Raw genomic sequence first — 13992 nt, 5'->3', positions numbered from 1 at the left:
TCTCCAGAACTGTCTGACCTATTTTTGATCAATAAATCAAATACCACTTCATCTCAAGTTCTGCAACAGATGGCTTATTGCAGACGAAAAGTGACCTTTCATAAACCTGAAAAATTTAAAAGTAAATCATGTCTTTTGGAATAGTCATTGGTGCACTGACTGAATTCAATAGCTTAGAAATTATTTTACTGATCGTAAATAACATATTGGAGTGCAATAATACCATTCCCTGGTATCTATTTTTCCTTGGAAAATTATAGGCAATTAAAATCTGCTCCTGTGATGTCTATAAATGGGGTGGTAATTATGAAGTAGAAAGTCTGTTGTTATCACTGTTTTCTGTTGCTCAAAGTTATTGAAACTAATGGAGTTCAAGAAAAGATCGATCATGGATTTGGAAACATTAGGACAAAGAGATCAGCAACCCATTCTATAATTAATAGAGTACATATGCTTCATGGCGATGGATGTGACGTCTCCCACTTGATGTGCTAACACACCTCATTAGATATTACCATACCTTTGTGGACAGAGATTTTAAAAATCGTAAACCGACTCCTTTCTTTTGGTCAGCTGTCATGGTAGGGCTTCACAACAATGGCTATTACATATTCACTTACCACATATGTGGCTCTGTGGCAAGTAGTTGGTGTATTTTATTTAATATTTAAATAATTATGAGAGACTGGTATCTTTGTCCCAATGATGAGACATGAGAAACCCATAAAAAACCTCAGGAAAAAATGGAGATCAGAGAGCAGTTTGCTCCACTCACATTGGTAGAAAATGGTGGGATATGGTTCCAAATCCTGGCTTCGGATGGGTCCCTGCCATAACCCACTCCTTTCTACCCAACTTCATCCAAACAATTCTGAGGGATACCAAGAGTCCTTTAGGGTTCACTCCTGGGGGATGCCCTTATCACTTGCCAAGGATGAGGTAGACAACTGGTGAACTTTAAAGGTACAAAAAAAGAGGCGGTTGGGAAAGTTTTATGCTTGCTGAAAGAATTTCATGTGAATCATGGCTATTAATACTAGTTAAAAGGAGAAATCGTCACCTTTACTACAGAATTAGAAACGATCACTGCAACAGAAGTTTTTAAAAATTATATTTAATACAAGTGAATAGATTAGAAGATCTGAAATGTTATAAAGCAATATACACAATGAATAAATAATTTGCACAGGAGAGTCATGTCTACATCACGTAACACTGTCTAGTACGGGGATACTTAAAAGTAAATCCAGTGATAATGGAGAAAGTCCATAAAAATGCTAACCTGTCTTCCCTTGTATGAAATTGTTCAAGTATAAAAATCCAATACAGTGTAAAATAGTATTCAATTTAGTTTAAGAATAAAAATTGCAAGTATTGCGGTTTCAGAAGAAAAACGTAAAGCAGCATTTAAAAACTACATAAACTACATAAGAATAGTGTTAAAGGAACGAATTACTGATAAATGAGATCTACACGAGCAAAAATCAGAGAAGAAAGCATGGAACTAGCAATGTAGCTTGTTTAAAAAAAAATCTCGACTAAAATAAACTAAGATGTGTTAATGTAAGAGTACTCTCTTATACAGTGCACATATGAATTTAAATAAATCCAAGTCAACATCTTCAGTTGAATAGGTTAATATTTAATATGCTACATCTAGACCTACTAAATAATTTATGCCATGAGATGAATACATAATTTTACAGTGTCACATCTAAAGTTCCTTTCTTTAGAGTGCAGCATAGTAAAACTTAAAAATAAATATCTTAAATAGCATTACTATTAAGGCACAGTATAAACCACATTATCATTAACCGTTGAAGAATTGTAATCTCAATAACCTTGTTGTCTCAGGTAACTGTATTCACTAATAAATAGTTTTAAATAGGACTCTGAAATAGATACTAAAAAGTGTAAAATTATTTAAAAAGGGGGGGAAAAATAAATGTCCTTAAGACAGCTCTTAAGGGTTTAGCGTCTGCAAACTTGGCCTGCCTCTATTCCTAAGCCTCGAGTCGACACGATAAATAGAAAGAGAAGGCTGTAGTAGTAAAAGTCTGATCCTGTTTAGGGATCAGAGTTGCTGACACCAGCAGATACAAGTTTCCCAAAATTGAAACAGGATGGGGAGAGGGATTAGGATGTGACAAGCTCATCAAACAAGCACAAGTGATGTGTTCCTTCCAGAACCGTGGGTGACTGATTGTACAGCGACTGCGCCCAGTAAGTCTACATCACTTGCCACACGGTCCCACTCATCTACCAGACAGATGAGGGAGGAGCTCTGATGCCTGTCTACCACCGTGCCCACTGCCACGCTCCTGGATTGATTGTTCGATGCCCATTTTTGAGATAGAATAAACACCACCTTCTTCCTCAGAAAAGTCCTATAGGCCAATAGTGACCGCTAAAAACGACAATCAGTGCTTTCCCGTTTTGTTGGGTTTAAAAAAAAAATCTGCTTTTAAATGCATTTCAAGCTACATATTGCTCACTCTGTATTCCCTGGTTCAACTAGATTCAAATAGCATTTTTTCTAACTTGTAAAAGGCAGTTTGCTTCCCTGATACTATAAAAAGAGCAAAAATAAAAATCCCCTTACAAAAGTGAAGTTCCATCGGTGTGCCTGCCGTCCTCTCGTGGTAGCCTTCAGTGACTCAGGCTCTTTGGGATTGATTTCCAAAACTGCGCCCACGCCCCTCATTCTCACCTCTTTCTTATCTAGAACACTACCTGGAGTTTATAAAAAAAAAAAAAATAATAACTCTGCTTCACAATAGCATCGCTTTTTTTTTTTTTAAAGCTGTTAAGTCAATGATAACTCTCTTAATAGCTACTAAAAATTGGAAAATTGGGAGGGAAAGAGAAAACAATTCAACTTTGATCAGATGGCTGGTTTACTGCATTCGGTCTGTCTGCAGCTGCTGAGGCTGATACTGGCCAAAGGCTGCAGCGGCTGCAGCGGCTGCAGCGGCGGCCGCAGCTGTCCCAGGGGCCGCAGCGGTGATGGGCTGCTGGACTGCATAGCCGTAGCCCCCCGCGGTAACGTATCCTGCAGCAGCTGGAGAGGCTGCATAGGGGTACTGGTCGTAGGCGGCGGCCGCGGCAGCCGCAGCAGCTGCAGCGGAGTATTGTGCATACGCAGCTCCAGTGTAATCAATGTAGGGCGTGGTGGAGGCTGCAGCGGCCGTGGGCTGCACGTGAGGAATGACCACTCCAGGCTGCACAAAAGCCTGCGGGTAGACATAGTGGGCAGGAATCCTGTAGAGAAATAGGAAACAAAGTCAGGCAGCCGTCGCCTCCCACCTGTTGCATTCATTGATCAGAAATGAGACAAACTCAAATTTAGTGGTTATTATGAGTATAGGGTTGCCATAATATCTACTTTCAGCGGTCCATCCAAAGTACTCCGGCAGGAGCCAAAGTCATGGGGCATGACCCTCCCTGCTAGAATTTTCACTTATGATTACTTAAGTAGCATGGATTCACCAAAGTTGGGAGACCAAATCAAGGTTCATAAAGACTGTGCTGCATATGAGATTTAACAAAGGCTTGACTGATTAAGGTTTTTAAAGAGAATTTTGTAAAGGGTGCATACAAAAAAACAAAAACAAAAACAAAAGCCAACAAAACAAAACGGTTAGCAAATAGGAAAGTTCATAGCTACGAATGTAAGACTTAAAAAGGTAACCGGTGATGGCCAGTTTTTCAAAACTGAATTTCAACAAAGTCGGTTTGTTTATTATCATGGCAACCCTACTTGAAATTGCTATGCAGACTCGGCACACATTAATCTCTCTGCAACCTCAGTCACCCTTATTAAAAATGATAATTAAAAAAAAAAAGCAGGCGACAAAATAAAAAAAAAAAGGAGTTTAAAAGTTCACAAGTGTGGTAAACACAGCAGAATCACACGTCTCAAACGAACGTAGTGCAGCTCACTCTCACAAGAGGCTGTTGTGGGAAGCTACAAAAATGCTATTAACATTCATGGCAGTGATTCCCAAGGAGATGTGCGGCACACTTTCTTTCTTTCTGTTTTTCTTTCTTTAATTTTTCCATAAAATCCATAAGGACACAACGGTCAATCAAACCTGTTTGGCTATCAGGCAACTGAGGGTCAGCCAGCTTGTTTATCTCTATGCAAGACAGACAGAAGGGGTTTTGGGGAAATGAGGAGGGTGAGGGAAAAGGAAGGGAAATACAGCTAAATATTTCTAACATTAATAGAAACTTAAAATATGGATGCTATAAGGAACGTTTACTCTGTACATCAGCTAAGTCCTATTTTGTCCTCCAACTCAATAGAAAGAGATATATTAGTACGTCCGTTTTACATCTGCCCTATTAGTCAATATTTTGCAAAAATCAATTATATAGTATTATCCTGAAAAAGTTCAAAAAGTGAAACAAAGTCAAGTTCCTCTTAAAAGTTTACATTCACAGATAACATACAAAACAGACTCTAGTGACATTACTCAAAAGTTAATTTGAAAAATAAATCATAAGTGGTATTTTAAAAAATCCAATGCCTCTCAGCTCTCTTTTGAGATTGATTACTGACCATTTGTAAAATACTACCTCAAATACAATTTATTTCATCTTTCTTTAAAACAATCTCCAGCAAAACCCTAAAACATGACACTAGAATGCTACCCGGTATCAACAAGCCCAACTTACAAGAAGTATAAACACAATCTTCTTGTATGAGCAATCTTCAAAACTTTCAAGACTCTAAACAAAATTTCATAATTGGATTTTTCAAAAACACAGACTTTGCTTTGCCTTTTCAGAGGGGTAGTGAAAGCCCTCATTAACAAACAGCCATGGAAAAGATGAATTCATCACAGATGGTAGTGAACTTTGACCCCCGTGATAAAAATACGGTCAATTTTACTAGAGTTGTGGATCTTTCCTAGTGCCCAGGGAAACGACGTCATCAGTGTTTCTGAGGACACTGAGAGATGTTCTAACTGCTGGTCCGAAACTGGGCGCGCGGGTCATGCACACACATGGGACTGTGCTGCAGATCAGGTGACTGGCTCACTCAGGGCAACAGGTGTGGCTTTATGGAACACTGTCCCTGGAGCCGCCACGTCCACAATGTGCAGACGCGGCTAAGAGAGCCTCCTCTCAATGCCAGTTTACACGTGGTGATGGACAGCAGTGGCTGCAGCCGGGCTATTTTTGATCCTGTCATGCGACAGGGTTTCCAGCGGGTAAAATGTCTTTATAAGGCTAAAGTAAAACATCTATCAGCTGCAAAGGCCAGCCAGCACAGACCTCACTGATACCCAGGCATGCACCCTTTGTATTCCTGAAGTTCCCAGCACAACACAGTGGTTACTAGGTTCCTGTCTCAGAAAGAAGTAAAAACGTGTGTGTGTGTGTGTGTTTGAAGAACACACTGAAACACAGGAAGAGGGCTTACAGTACTCTTGTCTCTGCATTAACATTTTATTAAGAAACAGTTCTGATTTGATAAAGCCACCCAATGAGAGTTACAACTTTTGCAGGAAGATCAGACTTCTACATGAAGTCTGGCAAAGGTGAGCAGGACGTCTGGAGGGCAAATGGAATCGTGGAGCCCTGGAAGGTTTAAGGAAGAGGAGAACCCAGGAGACTGTGGAGAACCTGCCACATTTCAGTTCCCGAGGAAGGCAGAATAGCACCATGGGGTACAGTGGCATTTCTGCTGCAATCCCTGCATTACGAGTTCTTTTAATAGCCTACAGAACTCACTGAGACCATTTGCAAATCTCCCTCCTACCACATTTCTTCCTTCCTTTCCTGAGGATTGAATGCAGGGGGTGTTTTACCATTGAGCTACATTCCCAGCCCTTTTTATATCTTTTTTTAAATTTTGAGACAGTCTTGCCAAGTTGCTTAGGGCCTTGCTAAATTGCTGAGGCTAGTCTTGAACTGGGAATCCTCCTGCCTCAGCCTCCCAAGTTGGCTGGGATTTCAGACATGTGCACTGTGCCTGATGCTCCTGCTATATTTATTATCAGTGGACTTTCTGTCAGTTAATCCCTGAATGTACACGCTGGGCAGTTTCAACAGCACGAGAGCAAAGCAGATACTTTGGGCAATTTTCAAAGAAAATTTACCTTTCCTTTTTCTCCCCATCTCTTTGGGTCCCTCTGATGTCTCTCTCCGACTTTGGGGCAGCATCCTGGCTTCCTTTTCCAATTTACTGCACAAACTGCTGATCAAGACTCCATCTCGCTCACTAGCTCTAAGGAATTCACAGCCCCTAGTGTCAGACCTAAGTGCACATTTTTTTAAGCCTTGCCATTTTAGGCCTTTTATGTATCTGGGTCCAAAATACCTTATTGGCATTTCTGCCTTTCCTTGAGCGCAGGTCAGCTGGACTCCTTCATGGTTCCTGCATATGCACAGGGTTCTTTGCTCATGTCTTCATCCCTCACCTGGGATGTCCACCGCACTTCACAGCTACTTTGGTAAACCAGGTCCCATCCACCCCAGCTCTAGCGCTCGCTCAGTAGGAGGCTTTGGAAATCTGCTTTACCTTCCAGTCTCAGCCTTTTCGCATGGGAAATGGACTAACATTTTCGACCCTGAATTGCTGCTCATTAAATAAAACTCTATGGGAAGGGCCTGTAATGACGAGCACAGCAGCTGAGCAGTAAAACAGTTCCCTAGCCTCATCACCCTTTAACACCCAGGCCCCCCTGGACTTCCTTCATGAACACCTCCTGAGTCCCAAGATCTGACCACTCTCACTCATCTGAAGCCACGTGGACAGCTATCTTACTACATCATGAGAAGGGAATTGTGTCTTTTTTGGCTATAACTTGACACTAAGAGAAGAACACAGCTTCTGAAGTCAGGCAGACCATGACCCTGAATCTAGAATCAGACTCCAACATTTACCAGACCTGTGATCAGGGGAAAGTCAATTAAACTCTCAGCATCTTAGGGTTTTTTGCTCATAGAAAATAATATTAACAGTGCCTTTGACAAATACTTATTGTGAGAATTAAATGATGTAATTTATGTAAATCCTTTATCTGTCCCATGCAGGTAGTGGATGCTTGGTCAACCGTAGTTACAGTCTATCCTGCCCCACATAGTGGACGTACTATGCCTTGCATATAACTTAGCACTTAAGCTGGGGCATGATGATGCCCGCCCTAGTGGCTTGGGAGGCTGAGAAGGGAGGATCCTGAGTTCAAAGCCAGGCTCAGCAAAAGCGAGGCGCTAAGCAAATCATTGAGACCCTGTATCTAAATAAAATACAAAATAGGGCTGGGGATGTGGCTTGATGGTCAAGTGCCCCTGAGTTCAATTCCTGGTACAAAAAACAAAAACCTTAGCTGTTAAATGTGTACTGAGTAAATACTGCAGTGTATGTTCCACCGGATCTAAACTAGCCCAGAAGTTTCTATTCCAGATCAGCAGTTTCCTCCAAGGTTTCTACAAGAAAATGCTTCTCTCAAACACAAGCTATTTGTAAGCTATTGTCCAGCAAATCCCTCAGTTTCTCTACATCTGACCATGTAGATGTAGAAACTCCTTCAGGGTAATGTTTTGTCTTTAAAGACCCAGAGTCACCTGGGGGTCGTGTAAGGATCACATAAAAAAAAAAAAGTCACTAGAATTTCAAACAAGTAAAATTAAAAAAAAATTCTCAAGCATCTTTCCAGGCCTAAAATAAGAACAGGTGGCATTCAGATAGAATTTAAGATGACCAGGTGCGATTTGTTGGGTACAGACTCAGAATTAGAGTGGTGCTGAGAACCCCTTAAAAAAGAAAGAGAAAGTTCACTTGGCCCACCTGGAACGCTATCTATGTCTAATAAGAATTCAAGTTCAAACAATTTATGCACATAGTGATAATCACCATCCTTTATAAAGACAGTTCATACTAGAAGAGATGAAAAACAAAAGGTCACTATCAAAACATGCTTGGTTTAAAATGTCCATAACACGTTTTACCCTGGTGGTTCTCATATCCCTGGTGTTACTTTCTTCCTTAAGGATCTGTGACGACTACTGTGACCAGGCCAAACGTGCGATCCTGGCTCTCAGGACCTTCCACACAGTTTGGTCTCCATGTACTGGACTTTTGCTGTCTCCATCCTCAAGGACTAGAGAGGTACAGCCGTCAGACCCAATCAGTTTTCGTTTAACCCATCCAGGACATGGCTTTGGTGTGAGTCTAATGCAAGCATGTTCCCCACACTGATCTGTCCAGAGCATCCAACTCATTTCTTATTTTCTTGCTACTCTGAATTCTTCCTGTATTTGAAACAATACCAAGTCATTGAGCAATCTGTAGTTATTGACTGGTGTGTGCTCTCTTTCTTCCCAAATAGTGCACAATTTTTATTCACTTTGCACAGTGAAAACATAAAGATACACTAATACTTGTTGATGGATTTGGTTCAGAACTGTTTTAAGATCATTTCTAGGCTCACCACCACTTCTTCAGACATATATTTCTCTTTCTAATCCCAATTTAAATAGTCTAGATCAATGAAAACCCATGGAGATGATCAGACCCACAATTTGTTATCAATATCCAAGTTGGCTTAGATGGGTTTGATACATAGCTATTGCATATATGAGGGCCCTTTCTAATCAGAGTGGACAAAAGACTCTTCTATAGCTAAACCAACAAACAAAAAAATGTTGGAGTTGGCAATAAAAGTGAACCTCTAATATGTTAAAGGGAAGGTAATAAGGTGTTCATGGAAAATATAACTTGACTCTCAGTCAAATTACTATTATTATTATTATTATTATTATTATTATTTTGCCTATTTTCAGAGACATAGAAGGCAGACATCTATCTGTACAGACAGATTCTATCCTTCCAGGTTACATATGTAGGTGTCGAGGTCCTAAGCTAAAGAAGAAATTAGTGCTAGGATAAAATGCTTTTTGAACAACTAGATTATTTAAAAAGAAGTTTAAATTTGTGGCATTGGAATTACAGAAATATTGACCAGGTAGAATATAGTTCAGACTCCAGTGTCCAGGATAAATTTAAGCGGTGACCTCCCACAAGATCATGTCTAAGTGGAAGTGACTTGGGGACCTCAGGACAGGAAAGCTGGTAATGACAGAACCCAGAGACAACACAAATGAGCAGGCTGTTCACCTGTTAGGTCTGAAGGATGGAGGTTAGTGCTATGCTACTCAAAACAGAAATTAAAAAACAAAAATTTAAGAAACTGCCCAAACTGGCTAGTGTTAATGAAATCTGATGAGAGTTGTTGAAACTTTAAACTAGAAAGCCTACAAGTAGATATACGCAGCAAAGGAAAGAAGCCCGTTCCCAGAAAACTTCCCATAGAACAGAAACTTAGGACATGCAAGCAATGAATTTGTAATCTTACAGAGAGAAATCACACAATTTAGCACTCACTACAAAAAGACGGTTAAATGGAAGTCACAGGCTAGAGCTTAAAGCAGGGAGAAAAAAAAAAAAAGCCCTTTGCTTCTCATGGCAAAGTGAGAAGTCAAACCCTCAACACCACCACCAAAACCAAACGGCAAAGAGCCCCTTCCCAGAGGAGAAGAAAACACTTTCACTACAGCTCTTTTCAATTAAGTAAAAAGCACACAGTTTAGCTATCAACACCACTTCATTACTGTAATAAATAAAATAAAGCACACGGAGGGCTATTGACTATTGTGAAAAATAAAAACAACAACACCAACATCCATGCATCGTTAATCACCATCTGAGCTTGTGTGTCTGAGTCTACTGGTTACAGAGTTTAATTCCAAACAGAACTATTCCACCTCTTATCATCGTATCCTTCTCATCAGTTAGCTTAACTGTATACGAGCCCTGTCAGGTTAGAAAGAGATAAATAAAATTGAGTCAAGTTGAACAGCAGTCACGGTGACGGGACACAATCGTCTTGTGCACAAGTCATACCTGGTACTTTTTGTTTTGCTAAAATCATAAGCTTAACATTTGTCTGGTTTGGAGTCTGCATACTTGGTCAGATAACTTGACTCATCTAAAAATATTTATAGCATCACCATTAAAAATACACAAACATATGTAAATATGGAGAACCAGGAACATTTTGTGACCTGTTGAACTTTTCTGCTTATCATAAAAAGGCAGGTGATCAAATGACAGCCATATTGAAACTTCAGAGGGCTTGATGAATGGACTTACCCGAAAGGTCTCTGTATGAGGGCTGGATGGAGCTGCTGCACACCAAAGGCAAAACCTAGCAACAAAACACAACACATTCTCTATTCGTGCATGACTGGGCATTTACTATCACCATACAAAAAAACGCAACCACAACTTTTGATTAAAAAGGATAACACTTTAAAGAGGAGTATATATACATGTATGTTTTTTAAAAGTTGGTTTTATCAATGTGGTCACTGATCCAAAATAAAGACTAAAAATGGAAAATTTTTTTCCCTTTAATCTGCAAAGTTTAGTTGACAGACACTGAATAAGACCTTAGACATTTAAACCAGGGGGAAATGCTTATCAAGTAAAACCAAGAACAACAGGATTTGACAATGAAGTACATTTAACAGTATTCTTGTAGTTCTGAATGACAGTTGACAAAAAGTCTTTGCAATACAGGACATTCTGGAATTCTTTGGATGTGCTTTGGAAGATTATGGGCTTTACAGTTTATAGTAATAAAAATTCATAGAAACAAACTCCCCATTCCTTTTCTGAAGAGTTCATACACACAATATATTGGACAAGTACATATTTTTAAACACCCATGGATATTTGCACTTATTCTCACTTTCTTGACAATCTAGTTTTCTATTAAATCCACATGGTTGGAAGTGTCAACCTCTTTCCCAAATTTCAGATAGAAAAGAGTGAAGAGTATGCGACTTAGTCAAAGTTGCTTGCCTAAGGAAATGACTAATGTGCTCAATAATCAACTCTCAATGATTTGTGCTCATGCAAAGGACAATGTGGTAAATAATCCAAAAGGTCATACTTCCACACAGACAAAATATTGCACCCCTTTGGCAACTCACAGCTACACAACTCTGACTAACTATTTCTCATCTCTAAGTGACTGTCATTTAAAAAAATCGGGAACATGGGTAGGTGAAACCTATTTTCTTTAATTACAGGTATTCTGAGATTTTGCATTAAAGCTTTACCCACCCAGATATCACCCCCACCCATATGTTTCTCTAGGTCATGTTCATGGCAGGCTGTCTGCTCTGAGCACCCTGCAACTGGTGATAAAAGGAAACACAACATTAAGTAGGGAGCATGCTTGCTGCAGTTGGCAAATTTGGCCCATATCATCCACATGACTCACATTTTTAGCTACAGGTGGCTAGCTAAAAATTGGAAAATTGAGTGCAGACTACAAATGTATACCAAAAAGTAATGAGATGAATCAAATGAACTCTTGTGTCTGTCCAAACTACCTAGACCCCAAGATATCCTTTTTTGCACCCAAGTACATTTCAAATCCTAAAACGAGCAAAACTGTCATTTATCTTTAATGCCTTGGTAGAGTAACCAGTCACAGTTCAAGTTTACCAAACACATCTACAGATTCTCTCAGAAGCTGATGTTTTTTTGGATCAGGGTACATTCTGCCCCTAAGTGGTGGTGGGGGGGAGGGGTATGCCAGGGAAGGGGAGGTAGACATTTCTTACCTGGTTGCATGATCCTTGGTTTTGCTCCCAAGTATGCCAGATTCACATTGGCCTTCCTGCCGTCAATGATGGGGTTGGGATCTTTGCAGGCCCTTTCGGCAGCAGCCCGGTCAGCCATGGTGACCTTAGCAACACACACACACACATACAGACATACATACAAAGCTCTAAATTAACCCCTGAAGAAACCAAGAATCACAGCGGAGAAGTCACTCACAATAAACTGACACTCAACTTTTTCTTTGGGGGTGGGGTGGGGGTAAAGCTGGACAGTGCTCCTGGATCTTCCGTTTAAAAAGGAAGGAAGCAAAGAAGGAAGGAACCTTCCACTTCCACTAAGTCCTGAGGGTGCTAGCCGGGCCTAGCAGAGATTTGGAAGCCTGAATTCTTATAACTCCTCTTAGATTCCCCCCGCCCCGCGCTGCCCTCTCCCCCAATGATATCACCCCTGTGTGCCCCCAGGTCCCACCGGACCTCAGAGGCACCGATCGCTTTAAAAAAAAAAAAAGTACAACCTCGCATCTGCCCCAGGCTACCAACCACCGGCAAATACTCCCTCCCCAACGACAATAGCTATTGTCCTACACTGGGGGCTCCCAGCTCTCCGGCAGCTGAATTTGCACATTTAAATCTCCAGGAAGCTTAATGTGCTGTTTCAGTTGTCCAAGAGCCACAGGATTATCTCTCTCTGTTTTTTAAAAAAGAACCTACCTTTACAATTAAAAAGGTGGGGGTGTGACTAGAGGGGAAGAGCCTCAGACCTCTTGGGGCGTCCCCTCCCTATACCAGCCCAAACGCCAGAAGACACAACGCATTTTTACAAAGCAACAGCGCGCTTTATCCACCGGCCTCCAGGAGGGGAAGGCAATTGTGCGGGTCTACGGCCCCTCCCGCCAGGCCCCCAGCGTCCCAAATCCAGCAGTCATTACACTCCTGCCCCGCTGGCTCCCCGACACAACATCAAGTCGGGTCCTCTCGGTACTGGACGAGCCAGGCTCCGGCCCTCCCTCCTCCAGCTCCACCGCGCGCAAAGTTTCTGTTCAGCGGGGAGCGAAGGGGGCAGCGCAGCTCAAAACGGCCGGGCGCCGTGCACCGCCGCGCGGAGCCCCTCACTCCTAGCACCGACCACCGGGACAAGCGCCACTCTGTCCCTCCCCTCCTCCACGGTCCTCGATCTCCCCGCGGGGCTCTTCGTCCCCCGCCCCCCCCATCCGTGCAACTTACAAATCCATAGCCCCGGGACTTGCCCGTCTGCCGGTCCGTGATGACCACCGCCTCCTCGATCTCGCCGAAGACCTCGAAGTACTTGCGCAGGCTGGCGTCGGTGGTGTGGTAGGGCAGCCCCCCGACGAAGATCTTGGTGTACGTGGTGTCCTTCTGGGTCGTGTGCATCTTCGCGCCCGCCCCGCGGCTCGGGCTTGGGCTCCGGCTGCGGCTGCGGCTCGGGCAGCGGCTGCGCGTCCTCCTCCGGCTCCGCGTCTCCCGCACCCTTTCGCGGCCGCCGGGGGCCAAGGGGGAGCGCGGAGGCGAGGGCGGCGGCGCGGCGGGGGCGAGCGGCCGGGGACGGCCGAGGGCGCTGGGCGCGCGGCTTCCGAAGTCGCCAGCAGCCCCGGAGACTTGACTTGGCTCTCTCCTCCCGCCCCCCCTGCCGGTCACGGTACAAATTCTCCGGATCGTCTGGGTTAGGATCTGGTTCTATAGAATGGGCCAGCGGTTCCGCTCACCCCGCGGGGAGGTAGAAAATGCAGAGGGTGGTCCTCGAGCGAAGAAGAGGGTGCGTTTAGAGGTAGATTTTTCTTTCTTAAGAATTAAGTGTCGTGGGCGGGGCGTGGGTCGGGTCGCGGTGAGCGCGTCCGAGCGCCGAGGTGGAAGCGGGGGGTGCGCGGCGGCAGCCCGGGTGGGGGGCTCCGAGCGGCTCCGACTCGGGCTGTCCCTCCCGCCGCGGAAGCTGGAAGACCAGTGCGGAGGACGGCTCTCCACCTCTCTGCTCCCTTCCCCCGCCGCCCAGGGGTCGACGCCCGGCTGGGGAGGGGGCGGGCCGGACGCCTGCGATTGGCCGGGACAGCACCTGGGGCGCCCGGCGCCGCCGCCCCCCAGCTGTTGGGAACAGCTGCTTCTCTCCCCGCGCGGCGCCGCGCTGGGTCGCCGCGTTGGGCTCTGTAGCTGGCGCTGGGGTAGGGCTGGAGACGGCCTTGCTCCTGGCGTCGCCTGCTCCAACCCGTCACAGTCCTAGGGACCCGGCGCGGCCCCAAATCGGACCCTCAGCGCGGAGACTGCGTCCGAGCGGGGAGCTGCGTTGCTTTTCAAAGCCGACGACGCGAGCTCTCTGCGCTAGGCCCCTAC

General features: G+C 43.8%; 1 protein-coding gene across 2 annotated transcripts; it reads right to left on the bottom strand.

Annotated features, from left to right (window-relative positions):
• Nucleotides 1-1094: 1094 nt before the first annotated feature.
• Nucleotides 1095-13332, bottom strand: Rbm24 (RNA binding motif protein 24). 2 transcript variants are annotated; one of them, XM_046453563.2, is made up of 4 exons: nucleotides 12874-13332; nucleotides 11650-11773; nucleotides 10166-10220; nucleotides 1095-3261 (listed from the first exon to the last, which is right to left on the bottom strand). In XM_046453563.2, exons 1-4 carry the CDS (start codon nucleotides 13039-13041, stop codon nucleotides 2898-2900), a joined length of 711 nt encoding a protein of 236 aa, XP_046309519.1. In that variant the 5' UTR covers nucleotides 13042-13332; the 3' UTR covers nucleotides 1095-2897. The 2 variants fall into 2 exon arrangements, with proteins under 2 accessions (XP_046309519.1, XP_058438397.1); XM_058582414.1 differs by lacking the exon at nucleotides 12874-13332 and adding an exon at nucleotides 12361-12765.
• Between the last annotated feature and the right edge of the window lie 660 nt (nucleotides 13333-13992).

This window comes from Marmota monax, unplaced genomic scaffold (genome assembly GCF_021218885.2).
Source record: "Marmota monax isolate L192 unplaced genomic scaffold, Marmota_monax_Labrador192_F-V1.1 WCK01_AAM20220418_F8-fsc00029, whole genome shotgun sequence".
Lineage (NCBI taxonomy): Eukaryota > Metazoa > Chordata > Mammalia > Rodentia > Sciuridae > Marmota > Marmota monax.
The sequence above is the reverse complement of the archived record's forward strand: the minus strand, read 5'-3'. Positions and strand labels throughout refer to the sequence as shown.